The sequence below is a fragment of the Vigna angularis genome, chromosome 8 (genome assembly GCF_016808095.1).
Source record: "Vigna angularis cultivar LongXiaoDou No.4 chromosome 8, ASM1680809v1, whole genome shotgun sequence".
Lineage (NCBI taxonomy): Eukaryota > Viridiplantae > Streptophyta > Magnoliopsida > Fabales > Fabaceae > Vigna > Vigna angularis.
In genome coordinates this window covers 21,407,447-21,420,832 of record NC_068977.1, presented here as the reverse complement: position 1 = coordinate 21,420,832, position 13,386 = coordinate 21,407,447, and the positions used below count along the sequence as shown (strand labels likewise).

The window sequence follows — 13,386 nt, the reverse complement described above, 5'->3', positions numbered from 1 at the left end:
TCGCTTATCTCAAAACAAGATAAACAGTTTCACTAACACAAAACAATTACAAACTACAATCACAAAGATACAATTTGTAAAAGTTTAGAAAACACCTCTCTTGATGCCACAAGAGATGAGACAACACCTCCTTTGAATCTTCACAAAGGATGAAACACTTCCTCCGAATACTTCACGAAGGATGAACACCTCCTCCGAATACTTCACGAAGGATGAACTTCCTCTTCCAAACACCTCCTTAGACACACCAAGGATGAACCAGTTATTCCTCTATCACCGTAGCAGTATATCACCAACTCTACAGACAGAGTTTCCTTAGCTGAGCAAGAGCACACAATTCTCAAGAGTTTCTGAGTATTTGAGCACAAGGGAAGAGTTTCTCCAATTCCTGGATTTTCTTCTTGAGAGGAAATGAGAGTCTATTTATAGACTCATCCAAAGGCTCTTCCATTTTTCGTTTTCAGCCTTTCACACTGTGTTAATCGATTAGCTACAGTGGTTAATCGATTAGCACCCCAACGGATAGTCCAACGGCTCTTAAAACGGCTAGTTTTTCAAACGGCTCCTGTGTTAATCGATTAACAGCCCTTGTTAATCGATTAACGTTAATCGATTAACACCCCTTGTTAATCGATTAACACTGCAATGCTGTGCTTCTTCATTTGTCTCTGGAACAATCGATTTACACCCTGTGTTAATCGATTAACACTGCACAGATTTTGCAGTTTGGCTTATTTTTACATCTCTTTTGAATGCAAACATAAAACCACTCATAATCTAAGTCCTAGATGCTAAACTATAATTATTACAAAAGCTTTCCAAAGCAATACAAGTCTTCATCTTGATTTCTCTTGACTTGATTTGGACATCATCAAAACTTCATCTTCATCATTTTGCTAACAACTTCATGGTTAGGTGAGGGGTAGACACAATAGCTCGGAACGCAATATCAACGTATGGACAAATAAATTGAGTATTAATCGATGTTCTTTAATTATAAACAAATTATTATCACCGATAATGACGAAATTAACCTTGGTTTATAAAACAACGACTCTTTAAATTTTCACTAACTAGTTCTTATCTTTAAGTCCTTAAAATAACTTATGAGTTCTAACGTGAAACAAATAACAATACACACCAGTTTGGCTATTAACAACATGATAGATAATTAGAAGCATAAAAAGATATTATATTGTTAGCGAAGTTATTTTATTTTTATAACTCATCCTTATCCGTTAGATGTTATTATTAGCATATTTTAGATTATAAAGCAAGTTCCTAAAATCTCATATGTAGAAAAAGAAAGAAAGTTTAAGAGAAAGAAAGAGATCCAACTAAAATATAACATTTTAAAGATGGCAGGTGGAGCTTCTGCTACTCTAGAAAATGGAAGACAATATGAAAGTAAGATCACATTATTCGTGTTGGTCACATGTTTTGTAGCAGCCATGGGCGGTCTACTGTTTGGTTATGATCTTGGAATCACGGGAGGAGTGACTTCCATGGAACCATTCTTATTAAAATTCTTTCCGAGTGTTTATAAAAAAATGAAAGATGAGTCTCTCCATGAAAGTCAATACTGCAAATTTGACAACGAACTCCTTACTTTGTTCACCTCTTCTTTATATCTTGCTGCATTGGTAGCTTCTTTCTTTGCTTCCACCACCACAAGAATGATGGGACGCAAGACCTCAATGTTTGCAGGTGGTTTATTCTTCCTTGTTGGTGCGTTGTTGAACGGTTTTGCAGTCAATATTGAAATGCTCATCATAGGTCGATTATTACTTGGTTTTGGTGTTGGATATTGTAATCAGGTAAGGCTTTGCATCATTGTCAATGCTTTCCAATTTGGTTATATGACTATGGGGAAACCTTCATTATTAAATTGTTTTTAACATTTCCTTTTTCTTTTTTGTTATTATTATTTCCAATAGTCTGTACCTGTCTACTTGTCTGAAATGGCTCCAACATCGATAAGAGGTGCACTTAACATTGGATTTCAAATGATGATCACAATTGGCATATTGGTTGCAAACCTTATTAATTACGGCACTGGGAAACTAGAATATGGTTGGAGAATTTCTTTAGGTGCTGGTGCAGTTCCTGCAATCATGCTATGTGTAGGATCTCTTTTCTTAGGTGACACCCCTAACTCCTTAATCGAAAGAGGTAAAAAAGAAGAAGCTAAGAAAATGTTGCAAAAGATTCGTGGCATGGATAATGTTGACGAGGAGTTCCAAGACCTCGTTAATGCGGCTAAAGCAGCCAAAGATGTTGAACATCCATGGAAGAACATTACAAAACCAAAATACAGACCTCAACTCACTTTTTGCTCTCTGATTCCCTTTTTCCAACAATTCACTGGCATCAATGTCATCATGTTTTATGCTCCTGTCCTCTTTAAAACTTTAGGCTTTGGAAATGATACTTCCCTTATGTCTTCAGTTATCACTGGAGGCGTTAATGTGGTTGCAACTTTTGTTTCCATTTTCTTTGTGGACAAGTTTGGAAGAAGGATATTGTTCCTCGAAGGTGGGATTCAAATGCTTATTTGTCAGGTAAAAACCTTAACCTAATTGATAAATAATGTTTGTTATTTTAATATTTAAAAATAACAGTTTTATCACTAAATTCATTCGTTACCGTGAACAACTAATTTTGAAATTCATAATATGTGTAGCTTGCTGTCGGAATCATGATTGCTCTAAAGTTTGGAGTGAGTGGTGAAGGCTATTTTACCAATGGAGAAGCGGGTCTTCTCTTATTCTTTATATGTGCGTACGTTGCAGCATATGCATGGTCTTGGGGTCCACTAGGTTGGTTGGTTCCTAGTGAAATATGCTCTCTTGAGGTTCGATCTGTAGGTCAGGGCACCAATGTTGCTGTAAACATGTTATTTACCTTTGTCATTGCCCAAGTTTTCCTAACCATGCTTTGTCACTTGAAGTTTGGTCTTTTCTTCTTCTTTGCTGGATTTGTGCTTATCATGACCATTTTTGTTGCCTTGCTCCTGCCTGAGACAAGGAATATTCGAATTGAAGAAATGAATCAAGTTTGGAAATCGCATTGGTTTTGGGGGAAATTTATTCCGGATGATGTAGCCACTGGTGGGCATCCTCGTATGACTACAGTTTGAGATTAGATTGATCAAGTTCTTCATTTACTCGTACCAACAAAATTTCTATCATTTTCTCAAACAGCTCATTGTAATTACATAATTCCTACGATTCGTAATAGATATACTCATCCAACATCGAATTTTTTTATATTACATATTTGTAATAATAGTTTAGAATATTGTTTGGATTTTGCTAGATTTTGTCCTAAGCCTGATTTTAATGATAAAATATTTAAATTATTAACAAGTCAAAGGATTCAATGCATGTCCATGACAAGTTATTATTGGACAAAGAAACACTATGTGAGTGTTCTAAGATACGTTTTAGCTAGAAAAAATCGCATTCTCGGTTTCTATGACAAAGGTAAAAGAATGGGGGAATAAACTAAGTGAGTTTAGCCAATGGACGAGTTAATGGATGGATAATGGCTTTAAACTTCTCAAAAAATTAGATATTATTTTACGATCACTTATGCTATTTAAATATCAATTACTACTTAGTGTTTAAATTTAGTAAGAACTGAAATTGGTGTGAAATTATAATTCCGATATTTTAGTTGAGCAAATAACTAATTTATAAATTAAAATTTTATCATGAAATCCAATTCCATTTTGATATCTCAATACGAGGGTAGTTATGTGCTAAAACTACGTTAGGCTTGACAAATAAAAGAAGAAACAGTGCATTGGTGTGGTTGGTGGTAACAACCATCAAATTAAGAGATGGAACAAATGAAAATATTGGATATTTTTTTTCTTTTAAGGGCATTTCTCTTTCTACAGGGACTTTTTCTATTTTGATGTGAGTGTTCTAAGATACTTTTTGCCAAGAAAATAATCACATTCACATTTTCTATGATAAGGGTAAAAGTCTGAAAGAAGAAAATAAGTAAGTTTAATCAATGAACGAGCTAATGGATGGATAACGTCTTTAAACCTTACAAGAAGTGTATATATTATTTAAATGTTAACTTATAGTGTTTAAATATCAATTACCACTTATGTAAATAGTGTTTAATTTTAGTTTGAATTGAAACCGGTGTGAAATTAGAATTTTGATATTTGAGCAAATAACTAGGTTACAAATTAACATTTCATCTTGAAATCGAATTCCGTTTTGATATCTCAAAATTAGGGTAGTTATGCCGTAAAGTTGTGTTAGGTTTGACAAAAAAAACAATAAAGAGTAAATTGTGGTGGTTGGTTGCCGCCACCATCAAATTAAGAGATTGAACACATGAAAATATTGAAGTTTTTATTTTGGTTTTGGTCGAAGAATAGTTATGTTTTCTAACTCAAGTAAAAGAGGAAGAATTTCTTAATTTTATTTTACAAAATTAGAATTTCAAAGAATGAGAACGCCCTTCTTGAAGATATTTTAGTTGAACTTAGTGGAAGTAAATGAAAGGAAAAGTTCTTTTAAATACTTAAAATATCAATGAAAATATTGACATGCTCATCTAAACGAATATTACTTATTGTTAACCGATGGAGGTAGAATAGTTAACGGAATTTAATTTAATAGAAGTTGAAAAATTATAACTAAACATAGAAAAACAAAAGAGTATGACTTGTTCACATGGATTGGAAACCAAACATAGGTTTTATGTATTGAACGCTTCAGAGTTTGTATATACTAATTTAGGGTATCATCGACATAGAGTTTCACAATAAATCCTTCAAAAGTTTTTTTATTTTTATTTAAGTTTGTCTCATGTGTTTACATGATATCATCAAATAAGTTAAATTGATGATCATATTAAGGTCAACGAAATCTTTGGATTCGTTCATGATTTAGGTCATCCAAGTGATAACCTTTTACATTAAGACAGTCATGAGATGTTATGGACGATAACTTTTTATTGTAAGATCCTCTTGTTGATACTATTTTATTGTAGGATTGTTAAGACAATAACAAAGTCTACAATTAATGACACCTTTTGTTACATTGGTTTTTGTTGTTGTCATCAAATGCCGAAACGAAGTTATCAATACTAACTAACAAAAATAAAATAAAACAGAATCATTAAAAGAAAAAAGGAATTAGTTGGAGAAATAAAACGATAATAATACGAACTAAAACTAAGGATCCTTTCATGAAAAATAAATTATTTAAGTCAAATATGTGCAGATTTGTTTTCTTGGAACTTGTTTTCTTTTCTAGTCCTCCAAACATGTTAATGAAATTTCTCCTTTGTGAAGCATAATACTACATAAAATTAATAATTTAAAAAATAGGCATTTTCCTTTCAGTTCTTTTTTCTTAAGTTTTGGTTACTTGTGAACTTTCTTTTAATAAAATTTCTTATTTAATTTTTTTTCTTTTTGGTTCAAACTACAAGCTTGGTGCACCGATTTATCTTTCTTAGAATATATTGTTGTAATAGAATCACAAATTTATTTTTCTCTTCTTTCTTATATGACTTGAGGTTTAGAATCGAGTATTAGAAAGTCAATTATTTCTTTTCTGCAAGAGACAAACAAACAAGAGTATTCAACTGTCTCTTAAATAAGTTGTGCATACATTTTTTTTCATCAATTATTCAAAATTTCAGTAAAAGCAGTTTAGTTTATGAAATTAAAATTTTGTTATTTTTCTTAATAAATTGTTATAAACGCAATATCAACGTATGAACAAATAAATTGAGTATTAATCGATGTTCTTTAATTATAAACAAATTATTATCACCGATAATGACGAAATTAACCTTGGTTTATAAAACAACGACTCTTTAAATTTTCACTAACTAGTTCTTATCTTTAAGTCCTTAAAATAACTTATGAGTTCTAACGTGAAACAAATAACAATACACACCAGTTTGGCTATTAACAACATGATAGATAATTAGAAGCATAAAAAGATATTATATTGTTAGCGAAGTTATTTTATTTTTATAACTCATCCTTATCCGTTAGATGTTATTATTAGCATATTTTAGATTATAAAGCAAGTTCCTAAAATCTCATATGTAGAAAAAGAAAGAAAGTTTAAGAGAAAGAAAGAGATCCAACTAAAATATAACATTTTAAAGATGGCAGGTGGAGCTTCTGCTACTCTAGAAAATGGAAGACAATATGAAAGTAAGATCACATTATTCGTGTTGGTCACATGTTTTGTAGCAGCCATGGGCGGTCTACTGTTTGGTTATGATCTTGGAATCACGGGAGGAGTGACTTCCATGGAACCATTCTTATTAAAATTCTTTCCGAGTGTTTATAAAAAAATGAAAGATGAGTCTCTCCATGAAAGTCAATACTGCAAATTTGACAACGAACTCCTTACTTTGTTCACCTCTTCTTTATATCTTGCTGCATTGGTAGCTTCTTTCTTTGCTTCCACCACCACAAGAATGATGGGACGCAAGACCTCAATGTTTGCAGGTGGTTTATTCTTCCTTGTTGGTGCGTTGTTGAACGGTTTTGCAGTCAATATTGAAATGCTCATCATAGGTCGATTATTACTTGGTTTTGGTGTTGGATATTGTAATCAGGTAAGGCTTTGCATCATTGTCAATGCTTTCCAATTTGGTTATATGACTATGGGGAAACCTTCATTATTAAATTGTTTTTAACATTTCCTTTTTCTTTTTTGTTATTATTATTTCCAATAGTCTGTACCTGTCTACTTGTCTGAAATGGCTCCAACATCGATAAGAGGTGCACTTAACATTGGATTTCAAATGATGATCACAATTGGCATATTGGTTGCAAACCTTATTAATTACGGCACTGGGAAACTAGAATATGGTTGGAGAATTTCTTTAGGTGCTGGTGCAGTTCCTGCAATCATGCTATGTGTAGGATCTCTTTTCTTAGGTGACACCCCTAACTCCTTAATCGAAAGAGGTAAAAAAGAAGAAGCTAAGAAAATGTTGCAAAAGATTCGTGGCATGGATAATGTTGACGAGGAGTTCCAAGACCTCGTTAATGCGGCTAAAGCAGCCAAAGATGTTGAACATCCATGGAAGAACATTACAAAACCAAAATACAGACCTCAACTCACTTTTTGCTCTCTGATTCCCTTTTTCCAACAATTCACTGGCATCAATGTCATCATGTTTTATGCTCCTGTCCTCTTTAAAACTTTAGGCTTTGGAAATGATACTTCCCTTATGTCTTCAGTTATCACTGGAGGCGTTAATGTGGTTGCAACTTTTGTTTCCATTTTCTCTGTGGACAAGTTTGGAAGAAGGATATTGTTCCTCGAAGGTGGGATTCAAATGCTTATTTGTCAGGTAAAAACCTTAACCTAATTGATAAATAATGTTTGTTATTTTAATATTTAAAAATAACAGTTTTATCACTAAATTCATTCGTTACCGTGAACAACTAATTTTGAAATTCATAATATGTGTAGCTTGCTGTCGGAATCATGATTGCTCTAAAGTTTGGAGTGAGTGGTGAAGGCTATTTTACCAATGGAGAAGCGGGTCTTCTCTTATTCTTTATATGTGCGTACGTTGCAGCATATGCATGGTCTTGGGGTCCACTAGGTTGGTTGGTTCCTAGTGAAATATGCTCTCTTGAGGTTCGATCTGCAGGTCAGGGCACCAATGTTGCTGTAAACATGTTATTTACCTTTGTCATTGCCCAAGTTTTCCTAACCATGCTTTGTCACTTGAAGTTTGGTCTTTTCTTCTTCTTTGCTGGATTTGTGCTTATCATGACCATTTTTGTTGCCTTGCTCCTGCCTGAGACAAGGAATATTCGAATTGAAGAAATGAATCAAGTTTGGAAATCGCATTGGTTTTGGGGGAAATTTATTCCGGATGATGTAGCCACTGGTGGGCATCCTCGTATGACTACAGTTTGAGATTAGATTGATCAAGTTCTTCATTTACTCGTACCAACAAAATTTCTATCATTTTCTCAAACAGCTCATTGTAATTACATAATTCCTACGATTCGTAATACATATACTCATCCAACATCGAATTTTTTTATATTACATATTTGTAATAATAGTTTAGAATATTGTTTGGATTTTGCTAGATTTTGTCCTAAGCCTGATTTTAATGATAAAATATTTAAATTATTAACAAGTCAAAGGATTCAATGCATGTCCATGACAAGTTATTATTGGACAAAGAAACACTATGTGAGTGTTCTAAGATACGTTTTAGCTAGAAAAAATCGCATTCTCGGTTTCTATGACAAAGGTAAAAGAATGGGGGAATAAACTAAGTGAGTTTAGCCAATGGACGAGTTAATGGATGGATAATGGCTTTAAACTTCTCAAAAAATTAGATATTATTTTACGATCACTTATGCTATTTAAATATCAATTACCACTTAGTGTTTAAATTTAGTAAGAACTGAAATTGGTGTGAAATTATAATTCCGATATTTTAGTTGAGCAAATAACTAATTTATAAATTAAAATTTTATCATGAAATCCAATTCCATTTTGATATCTCAATACGAGGGTAGTTATGTGCTAAAACTACGTTAGGCTTGACAAATAAAAGAAGAAACAGTGCATTGGTGTGGTTGGTGGTAACAACCATCAAATTAAGAGATGGAACAAATGAAAATATTGGATATTTTTTTTCTTTTAAGGGCATTTCTCTTTCTACAGGGACTTTTTCTATTTTGATGTGAGTGTTCTAAGATACTTTTTGCCAAGAAAATAATCACATTCACATTTTCTATGATAAGGGTAAAAGTCTGAAAGAAGAAAATAAGTAAGTTTAATCAATGAACGAGCTAATGGATGGATAACGTCTTTAAACCTTACAAGAAGTGTATATATTATTTAAATGTTAACTTATAGTGTTTAAATATCAATTACCACTTATGTAAATAGTGTTTAATTTTAGTTTGAATTGAAACCGGTGTGAAATTAGAATTTTGATATTTGAGCAAATAACTAGGTTACAAATTAACATTTCATCTTGAAATCGAATTCCGTTTTGATATCTCAAAATTAGGGTAGTTATGCCGTAAAGTTGTGTTAGGTTTGACAAAAAAAACAATAAAGAGTAAATTGTGGTGGTTGGTTGCCGCCACCATCAAATTAAGAGATTGAACACATGAAAATATTGAAGTTTTTATTTTGGTTTTGGTTGAAGAATAGTTATGTTTTCTAACTCAAGTAAAAGAGGAAGAATTTCTTAATTTTATTTTACAAAATTAGAATTTCAAAGAATGGGAACGCCCTTCTTGAAGATATTTTAGTTGAACTTAGTGGAAGTAAATGAAAGGAAAAGTTCTTTTAAATACTTAAAATATCAATGAAAATATTGACATGCTCATCTAAACGAATATTACTTATTGTTAACCGATGGAGGTAGAATAGTTAACGGAATTTAATTTAATAGAAGTTGAAAAATTATAACTAAACATAGAAAAACAAAAGAGTATGACTTGTTCACATGGATTGGAAACCAAACATAGGTTTTATGTATTGAACGCTTCAGAGTTTGTATATACTAATTTAGGGTATCATCGACATAGAGTTTCACAATAAATCCTTCAAAAGTTTTTTTATTTTTATTTAAGTTTGTCTCATGTGTTTACATGATATCATCAAATAAGTTAAATTGATGATCATATTAAGGTCAACGAAATCTTTGGATTCGTTCATGATTTAGGTCATCCAAGTGATAACCTTTTACATTAAGACAGTCATGAGATGTTATGGACGATAACTTTTTATTGTAAGATCCTCTTGTTGATACTATTTTATTGTAGGATTGTTAAGACAATAACAAAGTCTACAATTAATGACACCTTTTGTTACATTGGTTTTTGTTGTTGTCATCAAATGCCGAAACGAAGTTATCAATACTAACTAACAAAAATAAAATAAAACAGAATCATTAAAAGAAAAAAGGAATTAGTTGGAGAAATAAAACGATAATAATACGAACTAAAACTAAGGATCCTTTCATGAAAAATAAATTATTTAAGTCAAATATGTGCAGATTTGTTTTCTTGGAACTTGTTTTCTTTTCTAGTCCTCCAAACATGTTAATGAAATTTCTCCTTTGTGAAGCATAATACTACATAAAATTAATAATTTAAAAAATAGGCATTTTCCTTTCAGTTCTTTTTTCTTAAGTTTTGGTTACTTGTGAACTTTCTTTTAATAAAATTTCTTATTTAATTTTTTTTCTTTTTGGTTCAAACTACAAGCTTGGTGCACCGATTTATCTTTCTTAGAATATATTGTTGTAATAGAATCACAAATTTATTTTTCTCTTCTTTCTTATATGACTTGAGGTTTAGAATCGAGTATTAGAAAGTCAATTATTTCTTTTCTGCAAGAGACAAACAAACAAGAGTATTCAACTGTCTCTTAAATAAGTTGTGCATACATTTTTTTTCATCAATTATTCAAAATTTCAGTAAAAGCAGTTTAGTTTATGAAATTAAAATTTTGTTATTTTTCTTAATAAATTGTTATAAACGCAATATCAACGTATGAACAAATAAATTGAGTATTAATCGATGTTCTTTAATTATAAACAAATTATTATCACCGATAATGACGAAATTAACCTTGGTTTATAAAACAACGACTCTTTAAATTTTCACTAACTAGTTCTTATCTTTAAGTCCTTAAAATAACTTATGAGTTCTAACGTGAAACAAATAACAATACACACCAGTTTGGCTATTAACAACATGATAGATAATTAGAAGCATAAAAAGATATTATATTGTTAGCGAAGTTATTTTATTTTTATAACTCATCCTTATCCGTTAGATGTTATTATTAGCATATTTTAGATTATAAAGCAAGTTCCTAAAATCTCATATGTAGAAAAAGAAAGAAAGTTTAAGAGAAAGAAAGAGATCCAACTAAAATATAACATTTTAAAGATGGCAGGTGGAGCTTCTGCTACTCTAGAAAATGGAAGACAATATGAAAGTAAGATCACATTATTCGTGTTGGTCACATGTTTTGTAGCAGCCATGGGCGGTCTACTGTTTGGTTATGATCTTGGAATCACGGGAGGAGTGACTTCCATGGAACCATTCTTATTAAAATTCTTTCCGAGTGTTTATAAAAAAATGAAAGATGAGTCTCTCCATGAAAGTCAATACTGCAAATTTGACAACGAACTCCTTACTTTGTTCACCTCTTCTTTATATCTTGCTGCATTGGTAGCTTCTTTCTTTGCTTCCACCACCACAAGAATGATGGGACGCAAGACCTCAATGTTTGCAGGTGGTTTATTCTTCCTTGTTGGTGCGTTGTTGAACGGTTTTGCAGTCAATATTGAAATGCTCATCATAGGTCGATTATTACTTGGTTTTGGTGTTGGATATTGTAATCAGGTAAGGCTTTGCATCATTGTCAATGCTTTCCAATTTGGTTATATGACTATGGGGAAACCTTCATTATTAAATTGTTTTTAACATTTCCTTTTTCTTTTTTGTTATTATTATTTCCAATAGTCTGTACCTGTCTACTTGTCTGAAATGGCTCCAACATCGATAAGAGATGCACTTAACATTGGATTTCAAATGATGATCACAATTGGCATATTGGTTGCAAACCTTATTAATTACGGCACTGGGAAACTAGAATATGGTTGGAGAATTTCTTTAGGTGCTGGTGCAGTTCCTGCAATCATGCTATGTGTAGGATCTCTTTTCTTAGGTGACACCCCTAACTCCTTAATCGAAAGAGGTAAAAAAGAAGAAGCTAAGAAAATGTTGCAAAAGATTCGTGGCATGGATAATGTTGACGAGGAGTTCCAAGACCTCGTTAATGCGGCTAAAGCAGCCAAAGATGTTGAACATCCATGGAAGAACATTACAAAACCAAAATACAGACCTCAACTCACTTTTTGCTCTCTGATTCCCTTTTTCCAACAATTCACTGGCATCAATGTCATCATGTTTTATGCTCCTGTCCTCTTTAAAACTTTAGGCTTTGGAAATGATACTTCCCTTATGTCTTCAGTTATCACTGGAGGCGTTAATGTGGTTGCAACTTTTGTTTCCATTTTCTCTGTGGACAAGTTTGGAAGAAGGATATTGTTCCTCGAAGGTGGGATTCAAATGCTTATTTGTCAGGTAAAAACCTTAACCTAATTGATAAATAATGTTTGTTATTTTAATATTTAAAAATAACAGTTTTATCACTAAATTCATTCGTTACCGTGAACAACTAATTTTGAAATTCATAATATGTGTAGCTTGCTGTCGGAATCATGATTGCTCTAAAGTTTGGAGTGAGTGGTGAAGGCTATTTTACCAATGGAGAAGCGGGTCTTCTCTTATTCTTTATATGTGCGTACGTTGCAGCATATGCATGGTCTTGGGGTCCACTAGGTTGGTTGGTTCCTAGTGAAATATGCTCTCTTGAGGTTCGATCTGCAGGTCAGGGCACCAATGTTGCTGTAAACATGTTATTTACCTTTGTCATTGCCCAAGTTTTCCTAACCATGCTTTGTCACTTGAAGTTTGGTCTTTTCTTCTTCTTTGCTGGATTTGTGCTTATCATGACCATTTTTGTTGCCTTGCTCCTGCCTGAGACAAGGAATATTCGAATTGAAGAAATGAATCAAGTTTGGAAATCGCATTGGTTTTGGGGGAAATTTATTCCGGATGATGTAGCCACTGGTGGGCATCCTCGTATGACTACAGTTTGAGATTAGATTGATCAAGTTCTTCATTTACTCGTACCAACAAAATTTCTATCATTTTCTCAAACAGCTCATTGTAATTACATAATTCCTACGATTCGTAATACATATACTCATCCAACATCGAATTTTTTTATATTACATATTTGTAATAATAGTTTAGAATATTGTTTGGATTTTGCTAGATTTTGTCCTAAGCCTGATTTTAATGATAAAATATTTAAATTATTAACAAGTCAAAGGATTCAATGCATGTCCATGACAAGTTATTATTGGACAAAGAAACACTATGTGAGTGTTCTAAGATACGTTTTAGCTAGAAAAAATCGCATTCTCGGTTTCTATGACAAAGGTAAAAGAATGGGGGAATAAACTAAGTGAGTTTAGCCAATGGACGAGTTAATGGATGGATAATGGCTTTAAACTTCTCAAAAAATTAGATATTATTTTACGATCACTTATGCTATTTAAATATCAATTACCACTTAGTGTTTAAATTTAGTAAGAACTGAAATTGGTGTGAAATTATAATTCCGATATTTTAGTTGAGCAAATAACTAATTTATAAATTAAAATTTTATCATGAAATCCAATTCCATTTTGATATCTCAATACGAGGGTAGTTATGTGCTAAAACTACGTTAGGCTTGACAAATAAAAGAA

General features: G+C 32.1%; 3 protein-coding genes across 3 annotated transcripts; all 3 read left to right on the top strand.

Moving 5' to 3' along the window:
• The first annotated feature begins 1,358 nt into the window (after positions 1-1,358).
• On the top strand, positions 1,359-3,139 carry LOC128193753 (sugar transport protein 10-like). The gene is made up of 3 exons (XM_052867848.1): positions 1,359-1,817; positions 1,938-2,561; positions 2,684-3,139. The coding sequence occupies exons 1-3, from the start codon at positions 1,359-1,361 to the stop codon at positions 3,137-3,139; spliced, it is 1,539 nt and encodes a 512-aa protein (XP_052723808.1).
• Positions 3,140-6,153: 3,014 nt separating this feature from the next.
• LOC128193752 (sugar transport protein 10-like) lies at positions 6,154-7,934 on the top strand. Its single transcript, XM_052867847.1, has 3 exons — positions 6,154-6,612; positions 6,733-7,356; positions 7,479-7,934. Exons 1-3 carry the CDS (start codon positions 6,154-6,156, stop codon positions 7,932-7,934), a joined length of 1,539 nt encoding a protein of 512 aa, XP_052723807.1.
• A 3,014-nt stretch (positions 7,935-10,948) lies between these two features.
• LOC128193751 (sugar transport protein 10-like) lies at positions 10,949-12,729 on the top strand. Its single transcript, XM_052867846.1, has 3 exons — positions 10,949-11,407; positions 11,528-12,151; positions 12,274-12,729. The coding sequence occupies exons 1-3, from the start codon at positions 10,949-10,951 to the stop codon at positions 12,727-12,729; spliced, it is 1,539 nt and encodes a 512-aa protein (XP_052723806.1).
• Positions 12,730-13,386: the final 657 nt, after the last annotated feature.